Source organism: Danio aesculapii, chromosome 6 (assembly GCF_903798145.1).
Source record: "Danio aesculapii chromosome 6, fDanAes4.1, whole genome shotgun sequence".
Taxonomy (NCBI): Eukaryota; Metazoa; Chordata; class Actinopteri; order Cypriniformes; family Danionidae; genus Danio; species Danio aesculapii.
The window spans coordinates 53,643,789-53,669,050 of NC_079440.1; the positions used below are offsets into that span (position 1 = coordinate 53,643,789).

Sequence of the window (25,262 nt, forward strand, 5' to 3'; positions counted from 1 at the left end):
GTCATTTATATATATATATATATATATATATATATATATATATTGTTTGTTGTAGTAAAGGCTTAAGTATCCTATGGTAGTTGCTATTAGTTCATGATAGTTACTAATGATACTACATTATGTAGTGTAACTTATTATTGAACAGTTGTAAATATATATACAACATAGTGCTTATTCCTAAATATTGTCACGGATTGGTCAGGCTCTCACGATCCCCACTCACGAAGATCACCATCACCTGACTTCTAATGAGCACACAGCTGCATCACATTCACGAGCACCAGATAAAAGCACAGCACTCCAGTCGCTCATTGTCCGGGCTCGTCTCGACGAAAGCGGACAACTGAGCGACCACTCAGCGTAGTCATCCTCAGCTTAACCAAACGATTTACTTACCTGTTCTCTTTGTATTCCTCCTAGTCTTCCTGGTCCTCCCGAATCGTCCTGTCTTCCAGTCCTTCCAAGTCTGTGTCATCCTCTGTCAGCTGTATCTGGTGTGTGCTGTCCATCCTCGTGTATTCCTGTTACCCAGCCACGGAGGAAAAGACCCCAACATCATTCCTGATCCTCCTGGCTATCCTTCATGTGCTCCTTGTTGTCATTTAATAAACACCCTAACGTTTCCTTACCTCTGTCTCCTGTCCGCTTCATAACAGAAGCCCGGACCAATAACGACGACAACATGAGCACCCCCGATCACTTTCAAGAGCTGGTGGACCAGTTGAAGCGGATTCTACAGCCACCAGCTCCACTTTCCAACGCACCACCAGCACCGAGCACTTCCGCCTCCACAGTTTCTTCTTCGGCCCTTCCTTCCAGTCCCATGGCCCGACCAGCGCCCTACTCAGGCGGAGCGGGGGAGTGCAATGGTTTTCTGTTACAATGTTCCCTCATATTCGAAATGCAACCTTCTCTATATCCCACAGATAAGTCAAAGATCGCCTACATCGTATCTCTACTCTCTGGACCTGCACTTAAATGGGCTGAGACGATCTGGAACCAAGCCGGGCCGGTCATGAATTCCATCACTACCTTCACGGAGTATTTCAAAGAGGTGTTTGGACGTTCTGATGGGGAAGTAGCCGCTGGAGAGCAGCTGTATCATCTAAAGCAAGGTACTCTATCTACACAGGAATATGCTCTCCGGTTTCGCACTCTAGCAGCTGCAAGTGGATGGAATGAGAGATCGTTGTTGACCACGTACCGGCTCGGCTTGGAACCCACTCTCCGAATCCAACTGGCCACATTAGATGATACAATGGGTCTGGAGAGATTCATCCAACATTCTCTCCGATGTTCCGATCGTCTTCGTTCCTATCAACAGGACACCATCACCCCCTCGTCTGCACTCCTCCAATCGCCTGAGTCAACAGCCTCTCCAGAACCAGAACCCATGATAATAGAGTCTGGAAGACTGACATCAGCGGAACGACAGAGGAGGCTGACCCGGGGTCTGTGTCTATACTGCGGTGTCAGTGGACACACCCGTATGGAGTGTCCCCTTCGTCCCATTCGGACTTCAGTGAGTGTATTCAGTACGAATATTGAACAATGTAAACCACTTACTACCACCGTACAAATAACTACTGCCTCTATTTCTCTCCTTGTCACAGCCCTCATCGACTCCGGGTCAGCAGGGGAACTTCATCTCCCAATCCCTCTGTCGTCAACTCCACCTCCGTACTGAGGCGTCCTCGCATATATACCAGATACAACCGATAACCCAGTGCACTCGATCTTCGACCCGTATCCATCGACAATGCGAAGACATCCTTCTTCAAGTGGGGGTGTTACATCAAGAGAGGATTCAATTTCTGGTTCTGGAGGGTGCAAATATGGACATCATTCTAGGGCGCCCGTGGCTGGTGAAGCACGATCCCATCATCTCTTGGGGCACAGGAGAGATAAAGAAATGGGGATCTGGATGTACACCTGCCTGTTTTCCAAATCTCCCTCTTCAAGGTCGGAACCCCATTTCTTTGTTTGCAACATCGGTCGAGAGCCCTCCTGAGAAGCAGTCTATCCACATTCCTAAGGAGTACAGCTCCTTTCATGATGTCTTCTGCCCCAAGAGAGCTTCCCAGCTACCGCCGCATCGGCCATGGGACTGCGCGATCGACCTAGTTCCAGATGCCCAGTTGCCAAGAGGTAGGATCTACCCGCTCTCGCTTCCAGAGAATCAGGCAATGGAAGATTACATAAGGGAGGCTCTGAGTCAGGGGTACATACGTCACTCAAAATCACCAGCCGCCTCAAGCTTCTTCTTTGTGGCCAAGAAGGACGGAGGGCTGCGTCCATGCATCGACTACAGGGTCCTAAATAACGGTACAGTAAAATACCGATATCCCCTTCCTCTGGTACCAGCCGCTTTGGAACAGCTCCGAGAAGCTAAAGTCTTCACTAAATTGGACCTCCGCAGCGCGTATAATCTGATAAGAATACGTGAGGGGGACCAATGGAAGACAGCATTCGTGACCCCTACTGGCCACTATGAATATGAGGTCATGCCTTACGGTCTGGTCAACGCCCCCTCCGTATTCCAAAACTTCATTCATGAAGTCCTCCGGGAGTTTCTTCACCACTGTGTAATAGTGTACATAGATGACATCCTCATTTACTCCCGGAGTGAGGCCGAACATCGCCAACACGTTGCGGAGGTCCTACACACATTGAGAGAACATCACCTCTACCTCAAAGCGGAGAAATGCTCATTCCACCAGAAGTCGATTCATTTCCTGGGATACATCATTGACCAAACCGGTATACGTATGGATGGGAAGAAAATTGAGGCTGTTCTATCCTGGTCAGAACCCACTTCCATTAAGGAGCTCCAGAGGTTTCTTGGGTTTGCTAACTTTTATAGACGATTTATCAAGGACTACAGCAGGATTACATCACCTCTCACTAATCTCCTCAAGGGTAAACCCAAAGGACTGGAGTGGACCAAAGAAGCAGCCGCAGCCTTCCGCCTTCTTAAGAAGGAGTTCACAAGGGCCCCACTCCTGACTCATCCTGACCCAAATCTTCCTTTCGTGGTGGAAGTGGACGCATCCACCACCGGCGTCGGGGCAGTATTATCTCAACATCATGATACACCGCCCCGACTGCATCCCTGTGCCTATTTCTCTCGGAAGTTGAGCCCGGCGGAGCAGAATTACAGCATAGGAGACAGGGAGCTTCTAGCAATCAAGCTAGCCTTGGAGGAGTGGCGTCACTGGTTGGAGGGAGCCAAACATCCGTTCCAGGTGATCACAGATCACAAAAACCTCCAGTACATCAAAGAGGCCAAGAGACTATGTCCACGTCAAGCCAGATGGTCACTTTTCTTCTCACGTTTTGATTTCTCCATTTCCTATCGTCCAGGACCCAAGAATCTAAGAGCAGACGCTCTCTCTCGTTTACACGAGCATCACGATCATGAAGAACTCCCAACGAAGATTCTTCCCGAACACATCTCCATTTGTCCGATCACCTGGAACGCTCCTCCAGTCGTTGCCACTCCGGAAGCTCCTGCTCCGCCGGGATGCCCTCCTCATCGGCAGTTCATACCACCTGAACACCGGGTAGATCTGATCCACTCCTTACATACCTCGCTAGGCACTGGACATCCAGGGATCAACAATACTCTCTCGCTAGTATCCCAACGATTCTGGTGGCCAAACATGGCAAGGGATGTGAGGCAATATGTTCAGGGCTGTAAGGACTGTGCCCAATCCAAGAGCCCACGTCATCTACCCGCTGGAAAGCTCCATCCCTTGCCGATTCCGAACCGTCCCTGGTCACACCTAGGAGTGGACTTTATCACTGACCTCCCTTCGTCAGAAGGTAATACCTGTATTCTAGTCATAGTAGATAGATTCTCAAAGTTTGTCAAACTAATCCCTCTGAAAGGTCTTCCCACAGCCTTTGAAACTGCCGACAATATCTTTAATCAAGTCTTCAGGTCATTTGGTATTCCAGAAGATATTGTGTCGGACAGAGGTCCACAGTTCATCTCACGTCTATGGAAAGCCTTCTTCAAGCTCCTAGGTGTGGCCGTCAGCCTCTCTTCTGGATATCATCCCCAAACCAACGGGCAGACAGAGAGGAAGATTCAGGAGGTGGGACGGTTCCTGAGGACCTTCTGCAGTGGTCACCAGAACTCCTGGAGCCAGTATTTGGGCTGGGCAGAATATGCCCAAAATTCACTGCGGCAACCCTCCACCGGACTCACGCCATTCCAGTGCGTCCTGGGCTTCCAACCACCGCTCTTTCCCTGGGATGGCGAACCATCTGATGTCCCCGCAGTGGATCACTGGTTCCGGGAGAGCGAGAGAGTCTGGGACGAGGCTCATCAACATCTGCAGAGGGCAGTCCGTCGAAGCAAGGTAACCGCCGATAGGAGAAGGTCTGAAGAACCCAGATACACACCCGGACAAAAGGTGTGGCTATCCACCCGGGACATACGCATGCGACTGCCCTCTCGCAAGTTAAGTCCCCGATTTGTTGGTCCCTTCACCATCGTGGAACAGGTTAACCCCGTCACCTACAAACTACAATTACCCTCTCACTACCGTATTCACCCTACATTCCACGTATCACTCCTGAAACCCTATCACGATCCTGTTCTTCCCTCCACAGAGCCTGACCACGAAGAGGAACCCCCTCCTCCACTGCTCCTAGAAGAAGGAGCCGTCTACGCAGTGAAGGAGATCTTGCGTTCCCGACGTCGTGGTGGCCAGTTGGAGTACCTGGTGGACTGGGAAGGGTACGGCCCCGAAGAAAGGACATGGGTTCCCAGAGCTGATATTCTCGATCCTAGTCTCATGGTGGAGTTTCATGAGAGCCACCCTGAGTTCCCAGCGCCTAGAGGCAGAGGGAGACCACCACGGCGTCGGAGGTGTCGGCCCTCAGGAGCGGGCCCTGGGGAGGGGGGTACTGTCACGGATTGGTCAGGCTCTCACGATCCCCACTCACGAAGATCACCATCACCTGACTTCTAATGAGCACACAGCTGCATCACATTCACGAGCACCAGATAAAAGCACAGCACTCCAGTCGCTCATTGTCCGGGCTCGTCTCGACGAAAGCGGACAACTGAGCGACCACTCAGCGTAGTCATCCTCAGCTTAACCAAACGATTTACTTACCTGTTCTCTTTGTATTCCTCCTAGTCTTCCTGGTCCTCCCGAATCGTCCTGTCTTCCAGTCCTTCCAAGTCTGTGTCATCCTCTGTCAGCTGTATCTGGTGTGTGCTGTCCATCCTCGTGTATTCCTGTTACCCAGCCACGGAGGAAAAGACCCCAACATCATTCCTGATCCTCCTGGCTATCCTTCATGTGCTCCTTGTTGTCATTTAATAAACACCCTAACGTTTCCTTACCTCTGTCTCCTGTCCGCTTCATAACAAATATTTCCCTTTACTATGAATTACAATAGTATTTTAAATGTGTAAGACCTGGTTTTTTTGGATTTTTTGTTTTTGCTTTTATATACTATAACTTGAAATTAACTATTCTGTTTCATTCTGTCTATGTTTCATTGACAGTTTTATTGATCATTAAGATATGATTGACTTGGATTTAAGTTGCTTCAATTTAAAAATGAAAATTGCAAAAGTAGCTTAGATGTGGCTAAGCTACTTTTGCCATGTAGCTTTTAGCTTAGCTTGCTACATTTCCCAGAGGGTAGCTTTCAGTGTAGTTAAGCTACATTTTAGGTAGAGTAGCTAATATCTTAGCTCACTACATTTTTCAAGTAGCTTGCCAAACACTGGAAATAACTGTAAATGATTCCCAAAATCAGAGGGCAATAATAGTTGGATAGAACAATCATGTAGAATTATATAAACCTAACCGTAAGCCTAAACTTAACATAAACGGTAAATGTATCCCTTACTTCTGATTGGCTGATTGAAATGTAGTTACAGGATCATCGTCATATAATCCAGGATTAGGATAATGTCCTACTTGGTGAAATCAGGTTAGGGTTTTTTTTTTTTAAGAATTGTTTGCAAACTGCAATTATAAGCTGGGCTGAGTTCTAGATTGTTTTTGTTCCAGCACTATAGCGGAGATTCATATCTATAATAGAGATAAAAGAGCCTGCACTTGTGTAGTAACACTGACTCTCAGGCCATTAGATACAATAACAGTCTTCAATTACTTCCATGCCTATAATGATCCATAATAAACATACAGTACAAATAAACTGCATTTGCGCATCCACTGACCAGTGACATTTAGAAGAACGCAGAAACACTAAACATGCAGAACACATTGCCAATCAGTGCTGATTTTAAAGGAAATAAATGCGATCATTACACATAATGACATTCCCTCTCTCTCTATGCATTTTGCTCTCCATTGCTTCCTCTTCTTCCAGCTCCATTCAAATTATTCAGTACACAAAGGCCACAGTGACATTTTGTGCAGAAAGCGACTCAGAAAGACCCATCCTAATTACAGCCCCTTCACAGCATGCCAGAGCCCACTTAAAACTGCGAATGAAAGCATGCGAAAGAAAAAAAACGCCTAGTCCAAATGCCACTTGCTATTCTTCTCTAGCGCCTCTTAAAGCAGCATGTCAATAGCCGAGTCTCTTGATATGTAGAACGTTTGGGTTCCCGCTGTTTAGTTACAAAATAGCTCTCTGCGGTTGGCGGTGCTCAGATATGTGAATGACAGGTGTGAGGCAGTGGCGTCCCGTCCTTTGGATCCCTGACGGACAATCAAGGAGAATGATGTGGTGAGTTAAAATGACAGATCGTTGATCCCTTTTGACCCCTTTTAGGGCTCTGCGAGCTCATCAGCATGATGGTGGGACGAGCGGGAGAGTTGTGTGATTGCAGTAATGAGTCCTGAGTTTGCCGCGCTGCTCCTGAAGATCGTGGTATTTGGGGGACGTGGCTATTATATGACCTGTGCACTTTGACTTTTGAGACTAGTGGAAAAGAGCAAGAAGTTTTCTAAATGGAATGGTGCACAATGGTTGGCTGAACTTGAAACAGTTGAATCTTTCAATATTTCGTCTGGTATTGATGTGGATTTACTTTGTTATACACCATTTAAAACAAAACAAAAAAACGTACATTTTGTAGTTAACAAAATGGCAGCAGTGTTTGCCAGGACTTTAGCCTTAAAAATACGCTAGAAACATAAAATACATTTCTAAACTTTACTGTAAATTACCGAATGTAATTAATTGAGGATCATGGCTATTATATGACATGTGCACTTTGACTTTAGAGACTAGTGGAAAAGAGCAAGAAGTTTTCTAAGGGGGATTGGGGTACAATGGCTGGCTGAACCTGAAACTAGCTGAAACTAAAGATTATTTTAATAATCGATTAATCTGTTGATTATTTTTCGATTAATCGATGAATCACAAAAAATGTTGTCCTTGAACATGCCTGAGCTGTTAATAATATTAATAACAAAATAATAAAAAAAAAACTTAGTAGTTTTGTCCTGTTTTCAATCCAAATATCTAAAAAAAAAACTTAAATTAAGATACATATGACACATGAAATAGCATAAGAAATTATGTCTTGTTTTTAGAAAAACACCTTAAAATTAAGTTTGCTTAAAACAAGCTAAATTGTTTGCCAATCTTAATGAGATAATCTCAAACAGAAGTTTTGAGCATCAGTTAATTTTCTCATGCCATTTTCTTGTCTAGTCTTGGTTTAAGAATTTTTACATATTTGGACTGGAAACGAGATGAAATTACTTGGTAAGAAAAGCTTTTTTGCAGTGTAGCTGTACATGAGAAAAGATGGAAAAATGAATGATCCAAAAAAGGCGAGTGGATAAATGTGTGTCTTTAGTCTTCAATGCCAAGTGCACCATAACTAACCCGCTGGTTTACTTATGTTATTAACCCTTTCACTGGTGAGTTTAAAATATTCTGTCTGGCCCCGGGAGTGAGTTTTGTTAGGCAATCATTATTTTAGAACGTTCCCCCTAATGTTTCCATGGCGACGCGTTTCTCACGTGACACACCGCAGCCACAATAGTGCTGTATGACAGATGTATCCCTTTTATTGTGCTTTTCGGTTTTAACACAAAATACCTGATATTCCAATTCACAAAAGTGTATAAGTGATTTACCCTGCTGTTGCTCCTTTCATCGGCATGTATCTTTCCTCTAACGTTACCTCTGTTCGCCTTTTTCGCTCTGTCCTTTCTATGGGGCGCCGAACTCTCCTGGCATCAGTTCGTAAAAGAGGCAGAGTGTGTTCACTCCGCTCCGCGCTAAACTAAAGTTTTTTAATAATCAAACATCTCCGCATCGCGTGACACAATGAATCGATTATGAAATTAATTGCCAACTCTTTTAGTAATCGATTTTAATCGATTCGCTGTTGCAGTCCTACTGGTAACAGTTGAATCTTTCAATATTTCTTCTCATATTGATGTGGACTTTCATTGCTATACACCATAATATACACCAATTTTATAGTTATAGGGGATTTTAGCATAAATATATGGTAGGGACATAAAATAAATTTCAAAATTTTACTGTAAATTACCATATTTTATTAATTGGGGGACGTGGCTATTATATGACCTGTGCACTTTGATTTTTGAGACCAGTGGAAAAGAGCAAGAATTTTTCTAAAGGGAAAGGGTCTACAATTGCTGGCTGAACTTGAAACAGTTGAATCTTTCAATATTTCATCCCGTATTGATGTGGATTTACTTTGTTATACACCATTTAAAAAACAAAACTTACATTTTATAGTTAACAAAATGGCAGCAGTGTTTGCCAGGATTTTATCATTAAAAATACGGTAGGGAAATGGTGTACAACAGCTGATGGAACTTGAGGCAGTTGCCGTATCTTTCATTATTTCATCACGTATTAGTATAAATTCACATTGTTATACACTATTTAAAAAAAAATCTGTACATTTTATAGTTGTAGAGGATTTTAGCGTTAGAAATATGGTAGGAACATAAAATACATTTCAAAATTTTACTGTAAATTACCGTATTTCATTAATTTATAGTAATATTTGTACACCAGAGTACATAATTCATGAGAAAAATTGAGAAATTTGTAATTCATGAGAAAAAACACTGTAATGTCAACAAAAAAAAAAAAAACATAAAAACTGTCATACAGGAAATTCTGGGAAAGTGTGTTTGTAGTTATTCACTGTATATATTAAGAAGATTACTGTTAAGCAGGTTACAGATTATAACTAGCATTTTTTACCACTGAAATCAGGGACATTTAAAAAATGTAGCTATAGGAAGAAATAAAGAGACGGCGTACTGTATTAGTTGCATAAAGAATATGTCCATAATATTAACATTTTCTACCATTTTTTACAGGGGGCCCTAAAAATAAACAAAAACTATCAATCCATCAACTGAAAACATACTAACAGATAGATATTATGATATATGAATCCATAATTAAAATGCAGATTGATTAAAAGCAAGACAATAAGTGCAAAAAAAGATACTGACAAAGTCAAACACATAATCAGAGAAGTGAAAATGAAACACCACAGTATCTAACAATGAATCTGGCCCCTGGGATATTCTGGAATATGCTTGCAGTTTTAATTGAATATATTCAGGTTGCCAAAATGTTCCAGCTTTGAACAAGTACGCTGAAAATTAGAGAATTAGAACACTGTAAAAATACAGGGTTCCACACAATTCATTCAGAATCTCCCAACACAAATCCATTAAGTTAACTCAACAAATTGAAGTGGATTGAACATAACATAATTAAATAGCCCAAAAAAGATCTCAAGAAGCTCATTTTAAATAAGTAGTTTGAACAAGTAGTAAAAACAAGTTTTTCAGTGTAGTATTTATGAAGTGTTCATTCATCCATGTGCTCTATTGTTTGTTTCATTAAAAATATTTGTTTACATGCTCAATATGTCATTCATGCATCTTGTTATTATTAAATTTTTGTCAGTGTTTTTATTTGTTATTTAAAGGGCCATGAAACCCTCCTCTTTCAGTTTGACTACCTCAGAATTTAAAAAAAAATGCTCCCAGATGGGCATGGAGCTCTGTGAGCAGAGGGAGGAGTGGGCGTGGCCGACAGAGCAGGGGACAAAGGGGAGCAAACAACTGTTATCAGTTGGCTCACAAAATAAAGGCACACACTGTGATTTTATAGTTTTAAAAAATCAACAGTAAGTAATTTAATGTCCTGCTACATTTGTTATTTGCAATTTCATGTACACACAACCACAATTTGTTGTATCCTTATAAAGATAATCATGTTTATATAAATGCTATAAATGAGGAGGACTTCTTTCCCCCTCAATCCCCAGGTCCGAATGCACACACAGTGAATAGCAGTGCAGCAGGTCTCTTGCGCTATCTATTTCAACCATTAGCCCTGAATTAGGATTTTAAACATATAGCAAACACAGCAGAACGGATATAGGTGATCTGTCTGAATGGTAACAAACTCAACTGATAAAAGACAAAGTCTGCCATTCTCCAGTTCTTGTACAGCTCTCCTAACAAAAATGCTTGCTGCAAACCAACAGCTTTGCTGTATCAGCCCTGACAGAATCGCAAGGAAAAAACATGCAACAAACCCTGTGGCTCATGGAAACAAACACATATGACCCAGGCTCACCTAGTCACTGGGTCTCACAGCTTGACATGCTCTCATGATTAATTAAGAAGCAGGGGGTTTTCTCATAGGATAAGAAAACTCTGCTATGAATAATAATGAGAAACCAACGTGCCATCACTCCCCTAGCAGATTCATACTAGGTCACCGATTTTGATAGCGCCCCAAAAATTATTTTAAACCCGGAAGATGAAACTAGCTAAAAAAGCTGTAAATTATCCAGTTTTCCCCACAATTAAGGTGCTAACGTTGTCTTAAATGATGCTCAACACACACAAACCTGTTAAAATCTCAACAATAAAAAAAGTACTGCGGGGTGTCTTGAACCTTTAATTCATTCTTTCATTTGCTTGTGCATTTCTTATTTTCTGCTTATTTTTTTTAGTTGGTGTGTTAATCCATTCGCTCATTTGCTTCATTCATGCTAACTTTCAGCATTTTCAGAGCATAAAAAACTAACAAAAAACAAACAAACACAATGCAGCACAAAAATGGCACAGCACAATATTTGCTGAACTCACAGAATCCGTTGAGGTCCTGGTTGCTGGTGGAGAACGGATCGTCCTTGTGTAATGTGCTGACTTTTCCTGTGCTTTTATCCGCTGTGCCTACGGGTCCCATCTCTCTCTGCGTGCTGCTGCTGGCTGTCTCCTTCTGTTTCTTAGCTAGTTTCCTTCAAACCCAGCCACAACAAGACAAGTTTATAAACATGATCAAAAGCAGCATCTTCAGTGTGTTGGTGCAATGCTTTTGGCTAGTACAAACTCGCTCGCTGTTTTCCGAGCTTGTCTTAATGTGCAAACTTAATTTTTGTTTATCAACAAGATTTGCCAATTTTAGTTTAGATATACAGTTGAAGTCAGTATTATTAGCCCAGCCTGAATTATTAGCTCCCCTGTTTATTTATTTTTACCCTAATTTCTGTTTAACGGAGAAAAGATTTTTTTCAACACATTTCTAAACATAATAGTTTTAATAACTCATTTCTAATAACTGATTTATTTTATCTTTGCCATGATGACAGTACATAATATTTGACTAGATATATTTCAAGACACTTCTATACAGTTTAAAGTGACATTTAAAGGCTTAACTAGGTTAATTAGGTTAACTAGGCAGGTTAGGGTAATTAGGCAAGTTATTGTATAACAATGGTTTGTTCTGCAGAATATCGGTAAAAAATATATAGCTTAAAGGGGCTAATAATGTTGACCTTAAAATTATTTTTAAAAACTTAAAAACTGCTTTTATTCCAGCCAAAATAAAACAAATAAGACTTTCTCCAGAAGAAAAAATATTATCAGATATACTGTGAAAATTTCCTTGCTCTGTTAAACATCGTTTGGGAAATATTTAAAAAAGAAATAAAATTCAAAGGGGGGCTAATAATTCTGACTTGAACTGTACAAGCACAACAGTTTTTGCGTACTAAACCAAAGCACTGCTGTAAATTTGACATAGACAAATATACACAGACAAGCACATAGAGGAGAGAAAATGAAAATGGCACTGTCTATTCAAATGACATTGACTAATATTTCTGATTTATTATATACATATACATTTATTCTGCAGTGATATATGCCGTGAGAGAGAGAGAGAGAGGAAACCTTTTCAAATTAAGAGCGAGGAAACTCAAAACCTTGCCATGTAGAACAAAGCCAACTAGATGCTAACTGAAGTCTACTGGTCAGGAACACTTTGCATAAACACATTCACTCAATGATGATGATTTAAAATGCTTCCATTGTACTTTCGGGATGCTTTCTCTTAGTTGCAGTTGGCTGAGCATTAAATTGAGACAATTCTCAGTATTAGCAAACCATTAACTAACACTAATATCTTAATAAACGACCAATCCGCTGTTTATTAATAGCTAGTAAGATAGAAATTGGGTTTATGTTTAGGGATCATACTTTATAACAGTTAATATCTCAAAAATAGGCAGGTAATAAGCCAGCAGTTAATAGCATGAATTGTGACATAACTAAAGTGTTACCATTCTGCCTATTGCCACTGCATGTATTTATGTTGGAGATCAAAACAGAGAACAACCTAAAATTTCCTTAATTTTTTAGGGTAATGATTAGTCCTATCTGAAGTTATCCTAATGTCATGAGCTCCACTTGAGAGTGATTCATTAAGTTCCTTTATTAATTCACCCAGACTCCATTTCCCACATTTCATTGCACTGATTATTACTTCAACTGTTTCTCATCACACACACTATTTAGGCAGCACACCAGTCAGTAACATTGTGAACTGTTGTTTTTGTAGCAATGTACAATTCATAGAGTTGGTTTTGCATTTTGGACGGTTCTTAGATTTTGTGATTGTTTACTGGCTTCCTTGTTTACTGGCCTTGCCCTGGAGTTTTGTCTGATGATGTTTGACCTGTATGTTTTGACTGCCCTTGTTATGAATAAACTGCATTTAAATCCTCACTTCTATTGTCATGCTTTTGTTACACAAAACAAGTATAAGAGCAGTTTTTAAGCATAGTTCATGTGTTACATTTATTCTGAAGCAGAATATAAAAACAGTAATCAACAATTGAGAACACTTTCAGATACCTCACAGTCACTGGCGTTAATCTAGCATCTTAACTATCAGACAAAATCTATTTAACTGGTAGTCTAACTTTCCAGTTTCATTGAGTTTTAAGAAAGTGAGCTATTCTAAACAGACTGAAAGCCTCCAAAAGAAAGTTGTCCAGATTAAGGCCAAGGAAAAGACCCTTTCTGGTAAATTTTTATAATGCCTCACTCAGAAAGGTTGATTGCCCAATAAAGACAAATGCTGACAATGATGACAAGGCTAAACCAGAATCCTGACCTGCACACACAAACTTCTAAAAATGCTATTAAGTCAGGAATAATCATAGACAGTCTCACATATTAGGATTGCTATGATAAAATCATCATATATTGAAACTATTATTCCAAAAGTGGGCAGTGCAATAGATATTTAGATAAAACTATATGCTAACACTAACACATGGGGAGGATTTACGGATTTACATTCCCATGAAAAGTGCAAATGGAATTCTGCAGGTCAATCCTACTGAATACAAACATAAAATTTCATTGTCATAAAAAAGACCTGTGCAGTTTAACAAGATCAGCACAACAACAACAACAACAACAACAACAACAACAACAACAACAACAACAACAACAACATAATAATAATAATAATAATAATAATTATTATTATTATTATTATTATTATTATTATTATTATTATTATTTCCAGATTCATTGAGTTTGCAAAAAAGTGAGCCGTTCTAAAGTGACTGAAAGCCTCCAAAAGAAGGTTATTCAGATGAAGGCCAGAGAAAATACCCATCTGGTCAATCTTTATAATGCCACTAACTCATTCAAGAGCCCCAGAAATGTTGATTGTTCAATAAAGACAAATGATGGCAAGGCCAAACCAGAGTCCTGATCTAAACCTGATTGAAAAATCTGCAAAATCCTTGGAAACATGTCTATGTCTAAAGAAATGATGACGGTACAATCCATGAACTCAGTCTTGCTGTTTTCAATCATTGCTGTTTACTAATTTTGATCACTGCTGTTTCCACAAAAAGATTATTTATTATTTTGTTAAAAAAATGTATGGTATGCTATAGCTACAACTAAAATTATGCCAAACTCTGAATGACGAAGATTACATTATTAAAATCAATTGATTATAAATTGTTCTCTTCTTTTGATCTCCACTGTACAGTATATGGATTATAGGTGCATTTTTTCCAATTATTTACAGATTGTACGGCTGCACCTTAGAAGTATTTTATACTGCTTAAAATTGTGTCATGCAAGATAAACAACCAAGCAATTAGTATTGACACAATGAACCTTTCAAATCTGGTTTGCAACATTTACTGCACCCATCCCACCGCTTCACCTTCCAATCCTCGTCTATTATCTATAAAAATGACCCCTCAAAAATAATATTAAAAAATAATAATCTGCAGGCATCTTTTTATAAAAGCATCACTTCTGCTGGTCTTTGATTTGTTGATTTGTCTGGCGGTTCATAAGCTGGAGTCTCTCCACACGTTAGTGCACAGAACTTCAAGGAAGATATTAGTGTCAGCGATGGATTGGAGTCATCCAATAAAATGACTCTTTGATTCTCTAAGTCCCACAGAACACCATTTGACCTCAATATGTGCTCCCTTCTCTTACGGGGCCGAGCTGATAATAACTCTTTGTTTTGTTATTTTCTCTGCTGGGAATTTAAAAAAAAAAAGAAAAAAAAAATCAAATGAAGTTTTAGCTTCCACAAAAACCAGGCCAAGCTTTAAAATTGGGGCCATTTTACCTAGGTTGGGAAATAAATTCAGCAACATTGGTTTTTGGAGACTGAGGATCAAAAGAGGACAAAACCTGTTCTGAAGCAGGTCTCAACATCCAGAAGCAATAAGAGAAGGGTCACGACTTTTCAATTAACCAGCCAAGTACCAAAGTGAAGGCTATAAAGTGCTGGGATCACATAAATTGCAACACTCTACACAAAATCTTAGTGTGCTCCCTAGCAAGACAGCATCAACAAACCTTTGTCTCACAAAGCATGCTGAAGGTCCCAGTATTTTTTAATGCAACAGCCCGTAAATAATAAAAACCCACTAAATACTGCGGTAATGGCTCTAATTTCAGGTGCCAAATTTTGGACGTGTATTAAGTGGCATAAACTATAGATAATCCTTATTTAATGAATGTCAGAGCAGCACTTCATTAAAACTTAAGGCTGTAATGTAGTTAGGCGACCATAAACAGTCTTGATGGCATCGACTTTGTTAACGAGAAAGAGAGTGGGGGGACAATGGAGAGATAGCAGTGAAATATGTTTTTCAGCCTTGATTTTTATCTTCATTCATGCATAAAATGTACAAATGTTCATTAATAAAGACATCACACTTGGTTGAGCTAAAACCAGAATGGAGGAAATTGTCCAATGCACTCGTGAACATGCAAAATCAAGTGCTTGTTAGAGCTGTATTACTAAGCATGCAAAACATCTCAAAATAACCTTTGGGTTTTGTTCAGTTGCATGCATGCACAAGGTTGCTGGAGGTTAGCTTGTAGTGCACTGCATTAACAAGGACAGGGTTTGAGTCCCAGGGAATAGAGTGTTATCTTATCTCAATGTCATTTTGGATTAAAGTGTCTGCCAAATGTGTACTGTAAATGCATGCACACACAAACTTCTAAACATGCTGTTAAGTCAGCATCACAGCATCACATATTAGGATTGCTATGCCATGCTATAATCATCATTCATTGAACATATTATTCTAAAAGTAGACAGTGGAATACAGCGCACAGCATATATGAGTACATCCCTTACAAATCTATCTTTTAAATGAATATTTTAAACAATATTATATTTGTGCATATACATTAGATTAGTCAGTAATGAAGCCAAATCTAGAGCGTATCTAACAAAATAACTTAGCACACACTAATTTATATGTTAAAGAAAAATATTAAATACAAATTTAAGAAAGAGGTAGAAGCAAGAGAAGCAAAAAAACGAAAAAAATTAGTTGAAACTATGTAGATTGTAATTTTTTTTTGCAATGTTTTGCATGAATTTAATTGTATTATCTGTCAATTTCTAAATGTATTTGGTGACTAAAATATTATTTTAATAAATATATCTGTTTAATAAATTTGTTTTGTTTAAATGCACCAAAATACATTACTTATATTCAATGAGAAATTGATAAAAATATTTATTTTCAAAATGGGGTGTACTCAATTATGCAGAGCACTGTAGATATATAGATAAAACTATATGCTAACACTAACACATAAGGAGGATTTACGGATTTACATTCTCATGAAAAGTGCAAATGGAATTCTGCGGGTGATCCGACTGATATTGTGTAAATTAAAGAATAAATATATAGCATTTAATTGTCAGACCTGTGCAGTCGAACAAGAGCAGCACAAAATAATAATAATAATAATAATAATAATAATAATAATAATAATAATAATAATAATAATAATAATAATAATAATAACGATAATAATAATAATAATAATAATAATAATAACAATAGTAATCATAATAATGATACTACTACTACTACTACTACTACTACTACTAATAATAATAATAATAATAATAATAATAATAATAATAATAAATAAATAAATAAATAAATAATAATAATAATAATAATAATAATAATAATAATAATAATAATAAATAAATAAATAAATAAATAAATAAATAATAATAATAATAATAATAATAATAATAATAATAATAATAATAATATTGTGGCTCGAAAATCGATGTTCTCGATTAATATATTTATTCTGGCATCCAAAATGTATAAACGCAAATGTAGGTTCCTCTTTCTACCACAACTATCATAGCATGTCATGTACAAAATGGGTTAAGACAGGCTTTTTGGGGGGATTATAATGCAATAAAAAACATTAAATCTTCAACTGCAAATCTACTCTTCTACCTTTTTTGTTTTTTGCATTTGAAACTCAAAATATGACAAACTCAAATACAATGTGGTCAGTCACAAATATGAAAGTCCACTTTTTTCAGGAGCAAATCTTTTTCTATATCCTATAATTCTATAATTCCTATATCACACTAGTTTCTCAAAAAAGGAACATTGAATTCTCTCGATCATATACGATGGAAACTGTGCTTTATTCAGCAATGTTTTACGCAACTTGTAATTGTTTTTATTAAAATATCAATATATTTTTCAGCCTACTAAACTACTAAACTACATTAAATTCTTGAAATTGTCAGTAAAAGTTATCGTGTCAAACTTTTAAATATTTTTGCATTTGAAAGCATACATAAATGAAAAATGCCTATGAATCACAAGTTATGGGTATTTACACTCTAAATATTCCCATAGCGTGTAAAACCAGCATAAATCAGACCCATCATTTTATAATATATCCATACTTAAAAAAGCATCCATCGTAATATGCTCTTTTAATACATGTTTTTTTTTTTCTCTCTCCTTTTATTTATGCAAAATATCTATAAACTCAGCATGTCATTTACCAAGGACAAAAGTGTAGCCCAAATATGCAACCCAGGCTCATTCTGAAAATGTACCACTGCATACATTTCTGGAGATCAAGAAATACATCCCAGGAGGTACGTTTTTTGCAGTTTTGTTGAAGCAAATTCACCAGAGGCCGCTGTGTACGCTTTTTCAGATCTCAAATTTCTCTCTTGAGTGACATTCGTGCCTGCTGTTCTCCAAACAGTCCACCAAACGCCGCTGTTGAATGACAGAGGGGCCAATGTCACCGAACACATTTTTTGTTTTGCATTGAGAGGTGCCTTTTTTGAACTATTTACTAACGGTCGCAAGCGTTTCGCGTGCTGCTTTTGCGCCCTGCACGCCTCACGTTTTAACAGTTTAACTCTCCTCCTTTCCTAAACCCAACCGACAGTTTTAAAAAGCAATCCAGAAAGAAAAGCCCTCGCCTGATTTTTACTACAATGTCAGATTTTACCACATTCTCACCGTTATTTATTTGTTTATTTTACTTTTTGGCTTCTGTTTTTTTCTTCTGTTTTGACAAATTTTTCTGCTTTCTGAAACCGTTCTTCTCTGGACTCAAACCCCATCATTGCGGTCAACTCCTCCCTGTATCTCAAGTCCACCAACGTACATGTCGAGCTAACTAGAAAAACTGGTAACAGCGGGAAAGCCGTCCATACGGTGGTAAGTGGTCAGCTGGTAAGCGTGAAAAGGAACGCCATCATACCGCCCGGTAGTTCATTTTAAAGACAAAATGCAGCCATACGTACTTCTGGCTACATAATTCATGATCTCCAGAAATGTACAGTTGAAATCAGAATTATTAGCCCCCCTGTTTATTTTTTCCCCCAATTTCTGTTTAACGGAGAGCAGATTTTTTTCAACACATTTCTAAACATAATAGTTTTAATAACTCATTTCTAATAACTGATTTATTTATTCTTTGCCATGATGACAGTAAATAATATTTTACAAGATATTTTTCAAGACACTTCTATACAGCTTAAAGTGACATTTAACGGCTTAACTTGGTTAATTAGGTTAACTAGGCAGGTTAGGGTGATTAGGCTAGTTATTGTATACTGATGTTTTTTTCTGTAGACAGTCGACAAAAAAAAAAAAAAAATAAAATAAAAAAATAATAATAATAATAATAATAATAATATATATATATATATATATATATATATATATATATATATATATATATATATATATATATATATATATATATATATATATATATATATATTTAATAATTTTAACCTTTGAACCTTAAAATGGTTTTTAAAAAATTAAAACTACTTTTATTCTAGCCAAGACTTTCTCCAGACATACTGTGAAAATTTCCTTGCTCTGTTAGACATCATTTGGGAAAAATTGGGGGCTAATAATTTTGATTTCAACTGTATATAGGGCTACGTTTTCAGGAGGAGCTTATGTTGTGAATGTGACCTCAAGATGCATACTGTTTATACCGTTTTAGCTTATTTGATTGTTAATCATGGTTCAACCATTTTTTAAGTTACACACAATTGAACTTTTACTCAGTTTGATTGATGCAAGTTGAGATGACTGAAAAAGAAAATTTGATCCTACTTAAAAAATTTAAGTCAAGAATCTTTTTACAGTGGGCCCATATTATTTACAATATAGCCCTACTTAAAAATGTGCTAAAAAAGAAAAAAAAAATCTCTCTCTTTTTATTTATGCAAAAAATCTATTAACTCAGCTTGTCATTTGCCAAGAACAAAAGCGTAGTCAGAATGTGACCTAAAGATGCATATACTGCAACCAACGCATATTGAGTTTTTTAGTCCATACCATAACCCTACTGAACCTAGGAAAAACTGGTTCTCCGGGTTAGGAGAATATCTTGGCGTCACGGTTAACTTTAGCCTGTAGCTGTCTGTCTATGCCCTCTCAGATGATATCCTTTTGAAAGAGTTCCTCCTGGCTGTGTTCCTACTTTCATCTATATTTCAGGAGCGGTGCGAATGCACACAGTAGTCTGACTGAGAATCTGAGCTTTTAAATCCTTTAACGCGTGAGGTAAACATCCTGCAGCCAGGCTCTGTTGCACACAGCGCAAATTAAACAATCCTGCGCAGTAAAACGCTGAGGCAGGCAGAAGAGCCGAGGTAATAGTGAATAGTTTAAGCGTAACGGGAAAAAGTAATAAAAAGTAGAGGCGGAGTCCGCGGACCAAAGGGATTTGAGCTGAACTAGCAATAGTCGATAATAACAAGATAACAGTGGAGCTGCATCTATTTATGTGCACATGAGGGTAATTTAGAACTGTAGGTTTTATTTCAATGCAAACTCTAGGTATATATAGGATATAAGATGGTTTATGGGTTGAAAAAATGCTGTGTCGGAGCAAAGGGTGATAAAATATTAAAGTGACTTGACAGCTTATTGCAGATGAAGCTGTTCCTCAATTTGAGAATCTTTGTTCGTCATGGCAAAGTTTGGGTGCTAACTTTTGGCTAACTTTAACTTGATTTACATATATTTCTTTCATTCTCTCACTAACTTTTAAAGGCAAATGTTCTTGATAGTAGAAAAGGGGAATGGGAAAGCACAGATTTAAAACATGAATTATTGATTGATGTTCTGTATTTAAAGCTACTTACAGGTAATAAGAGTAGGAATACGCATTTCTTCTGGAGCAGCAAGATAAGGACAAAATAAATAAATAAACAGATTAACAGATAAATGAATGAATGAATGAATAAAAATAAATTAAACATCAAAATATAAAAAAAATATACAAGAAAAGTGAAAAATAAGGTTAAAATAACATGAAATAAAAATAAGTATTAAATAAAAAAAAGTATAAAATACAATAATAAAATTAAAATAGAATAAAAGAAAATAAATTTAAAAAGAAAAACACATTGTTAAAAAGCGACAAAAATAATGAAACATCAAAATATAAAAACAAATATGCAAAAAAAAATATTAAAAAAGATTAAAATAACATAAAATAAAAATAAGTATGTATAAAATAAGTAAGTATAAAATGCAATCATAATATTAAAATAGAAAAAATAAATAAATAAAAAACACATAGTTAAAAAGTGACAAAAATAATTAAATTAAAGTCAAAATATAAAAACAAATATACAATAAATGTAAAAACAATAAGGTTAAAAAAGCATTAAAAAAAGAATGAAAAATAAATAAAAGTTTAAGTATAAAATATAATAATAATGTTAAAATATAATAAAATTAAATAAATTAAGAAAGGGAAACACGTTGTTAAAAGTGACAACATAATTAAATTAAACAACAAAATAAAAAAACAATTATACAAGAAATATAAAAAAATAAGTTTAAAATAACGAAAATTAAAAATAAGAAATAAAATATAAAAGTGTTAGCAATAAATACAATAATAAAATTAAAATAAAATAAATTAAAATAAATTTTAAAAGAAAAACACATTGTTAAACATTGACAAAAATAATTAAATTAAACATCAAAATACAAAAGAAATGTAAGAAATAAGTTTCAAATAACATAAAATAAAAATAAGTATTAAATAAAAAATAAAATAGAATAAAATACCAAAATTTTTGTTCAAAAATAATTTAATTAAATATTAAAACATAAAAAACATATAATAAATGTAAAAAAAAAATATTAAAACAATAAAACAAAGTATTAAAAATATGTGTTCAAGCATAAAAAACAGTAAAATTAAAAATTAAATCAAAATAAAAAAAGAAGAAAAAAAAACATACATTGATAAAAGAGAAAAAATATTAAAAATAACATTATAATATAAAACAATTACATACAAGAAATAAAAAAAATAGGTTAAAAATAAAAAATATGATAATATAATATGACAACAAAATAAAAATATGATAAAATAATATGATAACAAAATAAAAATATGATAAAATAATAAGATAACAAAACAAAAATATGATAATATGATATGAAAATAAAATAAAATCAAGAAAAAAGAAAGAAAAACACAAACACATTGATTAGTGATCAGTACTTTAAATATGAAGATATATTTAATGATAAAACTGTTAAACTTTGCCACTGTTAGATGTGCTAATGATATAATAATAATAATAATAATAATATAATCTTATATTTACTGTAAACAAAAGATGTGGTTAAACTATGGATTTCTGTTAATTCAGATATTAAAAAAATTATAATTTAAGTCCATCAATAAATATAGAGGTAAGAAACTGCACATCTGGCTCCCCTTCAAGAGTAAAAAAGAGAACAAAGAGTAGAAAGAGAGAGTGTGTATTGGTGGGCGTGTGTGTTTGGACAGCTAAAGGGATGGACAGGAATGGTGGGTGTTTCACAGACATACTGGAGCTCAGTTTTCTGTTAGCAGCTTAACAGAGATAGACAGAAAGAGAGGGAGGAGGAGGACGAGAGACACCAAAAGCAGTTGGCGAACACATCACGCTTTTGCTACTCCAAAATGAGGCCTTGTCATGAGCGTGTCTCGATGTTGACGTCTCTGTGGACCGGTTAAAAACAAGAGGAGCTGACACACGGCAGGCTAGGACAGCATAGCAGCCTGACACCATAATAAAAAGCAGATGGTGTCTGTTAATGGCGATTCGATTAACTGTAATATCAGTGATGACATGCAAGTGAAGTTGTCAATTAGCGCGTTGGTGGCCGTCTGCGTTCTGACTGCGCTCGCTGCTTCTTATCGCTATCCCGAAACTTGTCTTCCACAAGGTGCACACTTTTTTCCTTTTTATAAAATAATTTACTGATAACCTTCAAACCTTTATGCTGAAACCAACCATGCTTATTAGCATGTTTATGCTAGCAATTGACAACCTTCAATTTTACTGCTTTGAATAAGACAGAAACAAACTACACTATTTATATATTAGTCTGAGGTACTTGCATTTTGTTATCATGCTAACAATACATTGCTAACATACACATTCGTCATTTTAAGCAAAAATCTTATGCTAAAACAAACCCACGAAGTTATTGTGTTGTCATGCTAACAATTACCAAACAGCCTACAACATTTATCAAACTGTTATACTGAATCAAATCTACTAACTAGTCATCTAATAACCTGACCAGCATGTTTGTCATGCTAATATTGGACAAGCAATTTTAAAATTCACCACTTTTGTGTAAGGATTTAGCTTGAATCTGGCTAATACTAGCATGAACTGTTGATAAACACCTGCCATTTTTGTGTAATCCAAAAACAAACTAATTAAATTTGTCATGTAGTGGCCTGCTATGCAGGATTAGCATGTTTGTCATGCTAACAACTGACCATAGATATATATATATATTAGATGTCTCCTACCCTGTTGTTGTCTATTAAAAGGAACGCGTCATTAGAGCCATCATTTTAGTAAAGGGTAGCGTTCCTTTAAAATTAATGTGGGACCAAGGTGCAGTGGAGGACTGGCCATCCAGAGCCAGAGATATACACACATATATACATATATCTATGATCGGGAGTTTTCCCGGTGGTCAGTGTGCAATTATTGTTTCAAATCACGAAAATTATAATTTTGCATCACTTTTCTACATCGATGAATAAGTGACCACATGGGCATTGCAGACAAATAGCATGTATTATCTCCCTCCCTGTTAAATTTGATCTAATCCATGTCCTGAAACACACCCCCTCTCCTGCTTTCACTTCTCTTTCTAGCAGTGGGAGTGATTCGTTTGTGAATGAATCTCCGTTAGCCAACAACAATACAAGTTTCTGGCACCTCAGCGTCTTGTTATCATATTTCTTTTTTTCACGGTTTGCTTATTTTATTCAACAAAACTAGCATAAGCCTAGTATTTAGTGCGAGTTGGTGCTGCTTTCCCTTATGGTCAGTGCAATAAGAGACTGTATTATCATCAATAACATTACTTATTTAGCACAAAAGCTCGTAACATACAAAAACGTAAAAAAGAAACCTTACTTATGAAATGTTTTGCCTTTGTGCTTTGTTTTCTTTGTTTGCTCGTTACTACACCTGTACACAGCGTTAAAGTCCAGCATCTTCAGTTTGGATTTAGTCTTGGCTAGTGCGGTTGAATGACATTTGTCCTGGGAGCACTGTACACATGTGGCGGCGCTATTGATGTATGCTCAGGGACCGTATGCGGTATCTAGTGTAAATATATCTATGACAACTGACAAACAATCCACCACTTTTGTGTAATGATTCAGACTGAAACAAACTTATTAATAGTAGTATAACATGATAAACAAACTACAAAACTGTCTTTTTTTGTAATCCAAAATCAAACAGACTAAATTGGTCACGTAGCAACCTGATATACAGTATTAGCATGGTTGTCATGCTAACAAAAGACAAACAATGCTAAAATTCAGCACTTTTGTACAGTGATTTAGACTGAAAAAACAAACTCACTTAGTATAAGATGATCAACAAATATAATATTGTGCAATCTAAAAACAAAATGTCTAAATTTGTCATCTAGTGGCTTGATATATTAGCGCGTTTGTCATGCTAACAACTGAGTGATATGTTTTCCACATTAACAACTGATAATTTGCCATTTAGCTCAAATGTACACTCTCAGAAATAGTGGTATGGGAGCTGTCACTGGGGTGGTTCACCTTTTCAAAGGGTACAAATTTGTACCTTAAAGGTCCATATTAGGGCGTACTCACACTATGTACAGTTGCCTTGAACCAGGGCGAAGCACGCTTGTCCCCCTGTCCGTCTCCCCCGACGGCACGCACTCACATTACATTCGGGCCTGAGCACGCTTACATCATCGATGATGCACTTTTCAGTAAGCGCTTTAGCTCAGCACAGTGGAGATTACGGCTGCACGATTCTGGCAAAAATGTTTTTTGGTTAAAATCAAGATTGCGATTTTCTCACAATTCTGTAAATGTAAAATAAAGGTTAATATGATTAGCCTATTATTATTGTTAATTCTCAAACATACGGTAAAACAATAAAAATATTGGGCCTATGTGTAGGTATACTGTTGATTAAAATGCACAATTTTGTATTTATGTATTTGGTCATTATGGTGGACTTGAACAGACTTTCAATTTGTCCTGGTTGTTAATTCACAGTAAAATGATGACATCAGAATATAACTATTCATAATTATAAAGTTGATTTATTATGTTTAAGACATGTGCTTGTCATCTGTTATTGACAACATTAATAGACCAATTGTTTTCACTGGTAAAATTAGAATTTTGTCATTATCAGACTCCTTCTTGCATTATTTTCAACATTATATATAGGCTAGGGTTGTTATACTGACACAGTAAACTTCTTTATTTTCATTCACAACACTATGTGTTTGCTATGAAAGAAAAAAACATATCAAATGCTTGTCGTAATCATAACCCTAAAATGCCATATGATCATTTAAATGATGTGCACACAGGTTTCACTTTCACTTCCTAGTGCAGCTCATGGTCACTGTGAGAAAAAAAAAACATATATGCAAATCAAACCTCCCGCACGGCCCTTAAACGATTGCTCTGTGCAACAAACTGAACGTTATTTACAACTTTATCACCTGTTATTCACAGCTTATGCAGCTTCTGTTCACTAAAGTAGGCGTCATGCGTGCTCGCGCGCGTTCTCGGAAGCAA

At 36.7% G+C, this 25,262-nt stretch overlaps 1 protein-coding gene across 1 annotated transcript in view; it reads right to left on the reverse strand.

The window, feature by feature from the left end:
- The window catches only part of ptprt (protein tyrosine phosphatase receptor type T), a 535,469-nt gene that overhangs the window by 117,290 nt on the left and 392,917 nt on the right, over window positions 1–25,262 (reverse strand). The window contains exons 17-18 of the mRNA XM_056460746.1: window positions 20,284–20,313; window positions 11,118–11,269 (exon numbers count right to left, since the gene is read on the reverse strand). Coding sequence (XP_056316721.1) covers window positions 11,118–11,269; window positions 20,284–20,313 — 182 coding nt within the window. The remainder of the gene's footprint in view (window positions 1–11,117; window positions 11,270–20,283; window positions 20,314–25,262) is intronic.